General features: G+C 35.8%; 1 protein-coding gene across 1 annotated transcript; it reads left to right on the top strand.

Moving 5' to 3' along the window:
* Positions 1 to 1,384: 1,384 nt before the first annotated feature.
* Positions 1,385 to 2,887, top strand: LOC132285183 (uncharacterized). Its single transcript, XM_059787350.1, has 2 exons — positions 1,385 to 2,430; positions 2,523 to 2,887. Exons 1-2 carry the CDS (start codon positions 1,516 to 1,518, stop codon positions 2,676 to 2,678), a joined length of 1,071 nt encoding a protein of 356 aa, XP_059643333.1. The 5' UTR covers positions 1,385 to 1,515; the 3' UTR covers positions 2,679 to 2,887.
* Positions 2,888 to 9,383: the final 6,496 nt, after the last annotated feature.

Here is a 9,383-nt window from a genome sequence, read left to right as displayed (position 1 = left end):
GTACAAAGACAGCAATAAACCTTTTTCAGTGTACTAATTTTGAAGGGCTTCATTTGATGCACATGCAATGCAAGACCACCACCTAGTCTAGTCATTCAATGAACAACATTGAAGAATGAAGCAGGGTACCCCTCCTTGAAGGTAAGAGGTATGGTTAGAAGAGCTATTGTTTGTAAAGATATGTGTGGTTGGGTACAAATTGTGTCTCTGTTTACGGTGATGATACGATCAAAAAAAAAAATTACTATGCAAAAATAAAAAAATTACTAGGGACGATAACGAGTGGAGTTGGTTAAACCTATTCTGCTCCGTTAAAAAATTTATCATACCAACTCCGCTCCAACTTCGAGAATGGTTTATAATTGGTATATCATCCCCGCCTCCATTTTGGTAGACAAAATACTGATTTCGTCCAGCATACTTCGTTTAATTGTGGTACAGTTAAAACTGTTGAATTAATTCATAGACTTGGGATAGAATACTAAGATTTTGAATCCTTCATTGATTCTTGAAGATTGTATCACGTGCACAATTGTGAAAATTTAGTAAGTAGTGATTTTAGCAAATATATAGTCAAAATATATTAATAGACACTTAACTTAAATATATATATACATATATATATATATAATCGGGGGCGGAGCGGGGTGGGGGCATCACTAAATCCACCCCCGCCCCAAACCTGTTTCGGTTTTTCAATTCTTTTATTATATCCGTCCCAAACCCATTTATGAAACTACCAAATCCGCTCCATTAGGAGCGGAGCGGGACAGAAACCCAACAAATTAGAGGAAATTGCCATCGCTAGAAATTACGAGATTTAGTGATTGTTGTTTTTCTCTAATCTCGCTTTAAAATTTAAGACTACAAACAAATACTATCTCTGTCCAAACCGATAAAGTATTAAATAGGATCCACTTCCTACCAGCGAAAAATGAGTGAAATTTTTTTTTTCCCTTATCGTGAGATCATATTCGAATTGCGTTAAATTCGAATCACAACGTTACAAATTTTATGAAAAATAACTGAATAATGATACATAATCAAGTACCCAATATTTTTCCCACCTCTACCATTGAAAATGAGCAATATAAATTCCAAATTCCTGTGGCCTCTGTGATATTTGATTGTATCCCTCATCTGAATCATCAGATCCGTTGAATATCTGTGTGCTAGAAGAATCACAGCCATTTAATGAGTATACTTTTTAAATTCCACCTCCCCATTTGACTGAAGTCTTAAGAAGGCATGGTCTGAGGTTGTTAACTTGTACTCTCTTACGATTCAACTTAATTTCAGTACAAACGCAACATGCTACTGCATTAATAAAAACCAGTTGTATGATAAGTTATTACACTACCGGAAGCACGCATGGTTTTCCCCAAACAGATCAAGTCAACAAAACTAAATGCAGTCCTCCCTCACTCCCTTGTCCACCGCCCACGGCGCATGTTAGTACCAGTGTGAACTAGATCTCTCTCTCTCACACACACGAAAGTCCCCATCCAATGAATTATGAACCCCACAATACCACTCTTCCAAAAAACACATCCCCTGAAAAGGGTTAAAGCCCACCCAACAGACCCTCCACCGTTTGCTCCTGACTTATCTTCATCACCACCAACAAACATGGCACACCACACCACCAACAGGCGCAACTTAGCAGCTCCAGAGCCCAAGACATCCATGGATCCCACACACAAAAGGCACCACCATCCCAAATCAACCCCCTTCACCACCACCACCACCACCACTACCTCCATCACCAAGCCCCACCCAGATCCCACTACTGCCTCTTCCATTCACAACATATCCAATCATTTCTCAAAGTTGTATAGAAATCACAAAGTCCTCTCATCATTAAAGGAACCCACAAAGTTCACAAACCGACCTTCACAGCCTCCTCCTCCTCCTATTGACACCCATTTGCAGGCAAAGGCAATGACTTTATCTGCCATTGAAGACTCTTCAAGCACATCTTTCATCAAATCAAACCCCCAATACAGAAAAAACATGATGGAATTGAAAGAGAGCATGAGGGTCAGACCAAAAGTGGCTAATAAAGAAGGCAAGAAGTCCTCCAAAGAATCTCATGAAGGGCATGATGTGAAGAAGATAGCATTTGTGAGTGGGAAAACAGATGAGGTCAAGAAAATACCCAAGAAAGGGAGTGAAAAGAAGGAATCTGATGAAGGGCATGATCTGAAAAAATCAGATTCAGATGTTTCTCTAGCAATTAGTGGTGGCAAAAGGAGGTCTTTTTGTAGCTCACTGACTGAGCTGGCTGATTTCTTCTCTTGCACTGGTGTGAAAGTGGTGTCTGTGGACATGCCACCATTTATGCAGGTCCATGCTGTGGATTGTGCAAGAAAGACTCTTGATAGTATGGAGAAGTTCACTCACAAAACGCTTGCCCTAACCCTCAAAAAGGTAATTAATTTGAGGGTTTTTGGGTGATTTGTGATGTGGGTTTTTGATTAATTGATTAATGGACTGATGGGTTTGTGTCCTTTTTTTTGCAGGAATTTGATGGGGTATATGGACCAGCTTGGCATTGTATTGTGGGCACCAGTTTTGGGTCATTTGTGACACATTCAGTTGGTGGGTTCTTGTATTTCTCAATGGATCACAAGATCTACGTCCTCTTGTTTAAGACTACAGTACAAAGAGCAGATTGAAGTAGAGAGAATTGAGAGGTGGTGACTGTAATTTTATTAGTATACAGTAAATTCCAAGCTTCCCTTGCAGCTTGTACATTTTTGCTTAGGAAAGCATTAAACATGTCATAGTTTCCATTGTTCTGATCAATTCTGTCAGTAGACCTTTAAGACTTGACACTGCAATTCCTTGGATTATGGAAATATAGAATCCATTTTTTTACTTAAAATCTCATGCTTCATGTTATTGTGTTATGTTACATGTCAATTATTTTATATTTCTTTTACTCCTTGGATAACAATTTCAATTTGAAACTATAGTTTTAATATATATAATAAGTATCTCTTGGTTGGCCTATTATGGATGGTCATTAGTTGTGCTCTTAATTATGTGAAGGCAAGCTTAAACATGTTCAAATTTCAGTGGTTGCCAAGTTTGAACCTGCCATTATGTAGAGGGTATGGATTTAAGAAAGTAGGTCCCTCATGTACTTAAATTTGAACATATCCATATGAAGTCCTTAGTTTTGGTATCTTGAAAGCTGCATATTAGTTATATTTGGGAAGTTCATCCACTTTCAAAAGAGGGCAACTCTCTTAATGACCTTTTTATGGTGCAATTAGTTTATCAAATGATACCTAAGAGCTCTTGCCACAACATATTTCTTCCTCATATTTGCTTATTTGTAAAGTTGTGAGATCCTTGTTGCCCATCATTTGAACAATAGAATTGACTATTACTGGTGGGCATTAGTTCAGTATTATCTCTACACTCCAAGTCGAGAGTTTTGAGTCCGGATAGGGGGCAATATTGTAAGTGTGCGTATGATTGCTTCAACTTTCTGAAAAAGAAAAATGACCATCATGTTTTCAGTTGCTTTTGCATACCAGCACCCAAAATCAAGTGACCATTAATATTGATAGGTGAATCATTGAAGCATTGTTGGAGGACTCAACAGTCTGATCCTTTCCAACCTTTGACAGTTTTCTTCCAGTACCCAATAATTTAGTTTGTTCAAGCCTGGACAGATGGGGCCTTGTATGTCATTCAATCAAAGAAGTGGAACTATTTGGGTCTGCCCGTAGCCTGTACTGTAGTGTACTGGTGGGAAACCTCATGGTCATGGGACCAAGGCTCAAGTGCCAAAAAAAAAAAAAAAAAAACACACCTCAAGCCACGTCTTTAAATTGTTTATGCAACCACTAACTGGATGGATGCCTTCTTCAAATAAGCTGAACTTGGAATACAATCCGGATAAAAAACGCACACGCACACGCACACGCACACGCACACGGTCCTTAAAGATAGTAAGCTCAACTATTTCCTTTTATTTCAGTTTTCTGAAAATTGTTGCATGAACTTTGTTTTGTTGACAATTTTAAAAAAAAATATCAGTTTAGTGTCTGTTTTAGATAATTGCCTTTTGTAATTCTCTAATGCTAGTCGGTTGTATGGAATTGATATCTTGCAATTGAAATTGGAAGGGAAAAAAAAAAATTAATTCAAAGTTAAAATTGTTTTCCTCCAATTTCATACAGTAAAATTAATTTTTTATTTTTTGAATTCTAGAATTTTTAAAAACCTAAATCAGACGGGCTTAGGGTATTCTATAGCATTACTCTGATTATTGAGGCCAGTTTGGTAGGACAGAAGCTTTTAAAACTAATAGCAAATTAGACCACATGATCAATAAAGTCAATTTCACATGATACAACTCCCAAATTCACAATCAACACATACCACTCCCAAATTCACAAGCAACACACCCACCTCCGTAAAGCATACAACTTTCAAATTCCCAAGCAACTCCCAAATTCACAATCAACACATACCACTCCCAAATCACAAAGCAACAAATACAACTCCTATAGAGCATACAACTTTCAAATTCACAAGCAACCCATAAAAAAAAGGTTGAATGTGATATTTGTTGTAACCAGTTCACATAAATGATAATATATCCGATATAAAGAGGAGATAATCATATAAATATAGATATATGATAAATAATAATATGTCAAAATAACATAATAATAAAATTAATTATAATTTCAAATCAAGGTTTAGAGGCGTGTAATCGCTTCTTGAAGATAGTTAAAGTGTGTAATTGAAATATCTATTAGCAGCACTATCTTCGGGATTCAACTAAACTAGATTTAACAATCTGTATGTCCATAGAGTGGCACCTTCTATGAACTTATGTATTCATTTTCGTCCAATCAATCGTTCAATACAATATAATTTAAAGAAATTATATTTAAAAACATATATCAATATATATATATATATATATATATATATATATTTATATTTATAAAAAAATTCTATCATTTAGATAACACATATATATATACACATATGGCAATAAAGTACAATTACAAAAGAAGGTCAACTTCACACATTTCCAACTTTAAAAGAAAAGGAAGGAAAACACTAGGGACATACCTCTTAGAGTAGTTTTTACAGTTGCTCTTTATTACATTTGGACACATGTGAAATTTCTAGAATTCCATAATTTCTTATTTAAAAGTTGGTCAGAATTTCAATTCTGATTGCCGGAATAGTCACCGGAATCCGTACGAAAAGGTTAGAACATTCACCGAAAACTTCATCAAAACCTCACCGAAATATGCCAGAGTCTCGCCGGTACCTTACCGGAATCTGGGTTCTTCGGCTGAAAACTTCATCGGACCTTTGTCAAAATCCGGGTTTGTCGCCAGAATCTTCATCGATATTTCACCAGATTTCTCACCTTCTCATTGGAATTCTCTCACTTGGACTTGTTCTCAAGTCTGGCACATCTCATATAGGGGAGTCAAGCCTTTTTATAATGCTTCAATTAAAGTGTGCTATACATGTTGCATTAATCAATAAGCCCATTACTTTCCTATGTTCGACGACCAAGATTGCCTGATCTTTCACTATCCCATGTTGGACGGTCCAGATCGCTTAATCGTGTAACCTATTGAGCAACCCACTAGTCACACGAGATCTAACGATTGATCGTGTAACCGATCAAGGGAGATAATCAGTCACGATTGAGAGTGAAAATTCTAGCTTTCTCGCGTGCGTGCGTGACTCGAACCCGAGACCTTTTGTGTAAAATGGAAACTCTTAATCCCTATCTACCAACTAGACAACTTGTTAGTCGTGTTATAAAATAGGGAATAAATATATATATATATATATTTAGGTATATATATATAAAGGATATTTTGAAAACCTTTATAAAAATAACTTTGTATTTTAAAACACGTTCCAACAATCCCTAACTTATTTTAAAATTTAGAATATAATCTTTGGACGGTCGGTACAGTTGTATGCATCAATAATGGTGTTTGTTGGTCCTAACTTTGAATTAGGGTTTACCCTTTTAAATGTCAAAAAGATTGTCACAGGTTTACTACATTGAGTTTTAAGTGATTCTGGCATGCACAGTACATTATATTGATCTTCAAGGGTAGCTTAGTCATTCCAAATGGTTGAGAAGATTATTCAATTCGCCTAAGTAAGATAAATTGTGTTAAAAGTTCACTCTACAGGCAAATTAGGGTTACAGGTCCTTGTATAAAAGTTGATATTTGGGTACAGAGTCTTTTAGGGGCAATTAATTCCTTTCACACATGTATTATATAATAATACACTTGTTTATGATAGTGCATGGTATTGAATTGCTCTTATTCACAAATTGATCAAGTGTTCACAGTCACAACTGCAGAAAATAGTGTATATTGACAAGTGTCTTTTCAAAGGCATTTTGGTCAATGTAAATTGCTGAGCATTCTTATGAGACGTGTCTTATGGTCCTAGTGTGAGAAGATGCAGGTTGTTATTCATTGCTTAGTGATTAAGCTTGATATATATTATTATATATATACATACACAAGCTGTGTGACAATAACGCTGCGATGTTTCAAGCTCACAGCAAGTGTTACAATGGAAAGTCCAGACATATACAATTAAAGCACAATCATATGGAGAAATTATAGTTAATGGATTATCCAGTTTTCTGTAAAGGCTAAATCTCATCTGGCAGATCCACTGTCGAAATACATGTGAAGGGACTTAATATCCAAGGCCAAATCCTGTTTAGCAAATCCACTGTTGAAATACATATGAAAGGATATAGCGTCCAAGGCCAAATCTCACTTTACATATCCATTGTCGAAAAACATGTGAAGGGACCTTGTGTTCGAGATATCTAAAAGGATTGGATTAAAGCATGTTATCTATGATGTTGTGATGTTATGAAAACCCAACCCAGCGATATCTCTCCTTTGTTTAATGGGAAAAAAGTAACAGAGCAATTTGTGTAAGCACATCAATGTTTATTTCCTTGTGATATGATGTGGGTGCTCAAACTTGTAACTGAGGAGGTTAAGATTTACATCTCTTAATGAATATATAGATCGATTTTCGATTGGAGTGTATCGGATCACTCTTAATAGATTTATCGCCTAATCTATGAAGAGGTTAACACTTCATTCTCTTAATGAATTCTATAGATCAGTTTTCCTATTGGGGTGTACACAATCACTCTTGATAGATTCACTGATTAATCTTGCAATGAGGAGGATAAGATTAAGTTCTCTTAATGAGTCTATAATCCGTATTCGGTTGGAGTGTGCAAGATCACTCTTGATGGGCACACCGATCTAAGTGTGGAAGTAGGGTCACTTCCATAAGATTTGGACAGGCTTGATTCTTAATGATACTTAAAGTATGGATTCAGGATACATAACCACACGTGTCAAAGCTTTAGTATTTTTTTTTTTTAATCTCCAATCAAAAGTGTGTGAGAGTTATTTATAGTTTGTCAAATGTGGTTCTTGGTTTAGGACTTTGCTCACCATGTTCCTAAACAATCCAAGAAATCTCTTCACTAGATAATGGTTCAAGTCCAAAATACACTAATGAACCAAGAGAGGGGGGGGGGGGGGGGTGGGTTAATTGGTTCTTTTGTAAACTTTTTCTTCTTTCTTGATTCAATATAATGGATACAATGTGACAAGGATAATGATAGCTTGAAGAAGCTTACACACACTTATAAGTACACAGTGCATTTATAAGGAAAACCCTCTTACTAGGGAAAAACCTTGGTTCTTGGCCTCAGCCAATAAAGTCTCCACTAGTTATATACAAAAAGTTACACACTCAACTGTCTCTCACTCTCTGCACACACCCTTGTACAGGATGAAACACTAGTTTTCACTGCCTCTACACACACACTAGCACCACTAAGTGCACTCTGCACTCCCCCTATCGTAAGTTACTTTCCTTGGACCTTGCAAACTCTCACAACTCACTAAATACATATACAAAGATTTATTACAACAATACTCAAGCTATTACATAAGATAGAAGTGATAGCTAAGCTCAAAGTATCAACCACAACAATTGTTCTTCATTCTGCAACAACTAGGGTTTGAAGGGTAAATATGGATTTTCGTGTACCTTCAAACTCAGAGACGAATTCCATAGCCTTATAACTTCAATACATACATAAAATGATAATCATGATGAGTATAACATGTATAAATAATCATAGCAATAATATAAGCTTAATTTTGCAGAACCTTCAAAAGATGGGGTTTCACAAGGCCAAAAATTGTATTGACCTTATTTCTGTGCAAACTTTAACTTCAACAACCTTGATTCAACTATGGAATCTTGCTCAGATGATAATAACGTAACTCACAACAAGATATAATGATAATAAGTTCATATTAACAAGCTAAACCTGTAAAAAAGGCTAAAACACAAGCCTAAGACATAAAAAAACAAATGCAGCTATAAGATGGTCACATACATACTCTCTGCAGACGTAAAATAGTAAGTTACACTTGCCTCAACCTTATCTGAGCACCACAGCTTGTTCAAATCAAATTCAGACCTCCCAACCAATTTCTACAGCAGCAAAATCACAACAATAGGCCTTTATTGTGTATACTACTCTTGTGTTCACTCTGTTTGCATTTCTGAGCTCAAATCAAATGACGACGGCCGCTTGTATACACCAAAATAATGTAGTGAATGTGCGGTTCAAGAAAAGCCTTTTAGGTCAAGTAAATTTATAAAAATCACTACTACTACTAACGTAACAAGAGTGAGTAGGGATCGTCCCAAAGTATTATATGTGTTAGAATTTAACTTCAACTCTAGTGGATCACAATATTGTAAAGGAGAGATTGATTGTTTGATTACACTAAAATTCAATTAATTAAAATGCAATTAAAATAAACTAAGTTGAGATAGGGATTTAAGAGATGAGAAGTGAGGTTTTAAGGTGCATTGGAATTGCCGATAAGCTCGTTCACCAAACCACACACTTCCAACTAATTTGGGGAAAAAATTCTTGTGAATAAATTGCAACTACCAATTGCAATATTAAGCATGGACCATCAAATTTATGTATGAATCGTCTATCTAACCGACGAATAAACTAAGTGTAGCACAACCCATCAATTCTAAGCATGACCCATTAAACTAGTCACAATTGTAGCACACATCAATCTAGAGAATCATGAAATTTGCAATAATAAGTCATGGAATATCAAATCAAGTAAAGATTGTTTACCTACCTACAAGCATGAATTAAATTGTAGAACAACTCATCAAGCGTAAGTATAATCCATTAAATTAATTGAAAAACCCATCTAATAAAAACCATGTCTAGCCATCACTAGATTCTCAATTAACCACACATAGACATGCAATTAATATAG

The sequence above is a fragment of the Cornus florida genome, unplaced genomic scaffold (genome assembly GCF_030987335.1).
Source record: "Cornus florida cultivar Cherokee Brave unplaced genomic scaffold, ASM3098733v1 CherokeeBrave_3.0.0_Hap2_Chr11, whole genome shotgun sequence".
In the NCBI taxonomy this organism is placed as follows: Eukaryota; Viridiplantae; Streptophyta; class Magnoliopsida; order Cornales; family Cornaceae; genus Cornus; species Cornus florida.
Note: the sequence above shows the minus strand (reverse complement) of the source record. Positions and strands in the feature narration are given on the sequence as shown.

Excerpts from the sequence above, each read along its gene's own strand:
- LOC132285183 (XM_059787350.1), top strand. The coding sequence starts at position 1,516 with ATGAACCCCACAATACCACTCTTCCAAAAAACACATCCCCTGAAAAGG. Across the intron at positions 2,431-2,522 it reads TTGCCCTAACCCTCAAAAAG|GAATTTGATGGGGTATATGG; the intron begins GTAATTAATTTG and ends TTTTTTTTGCAG.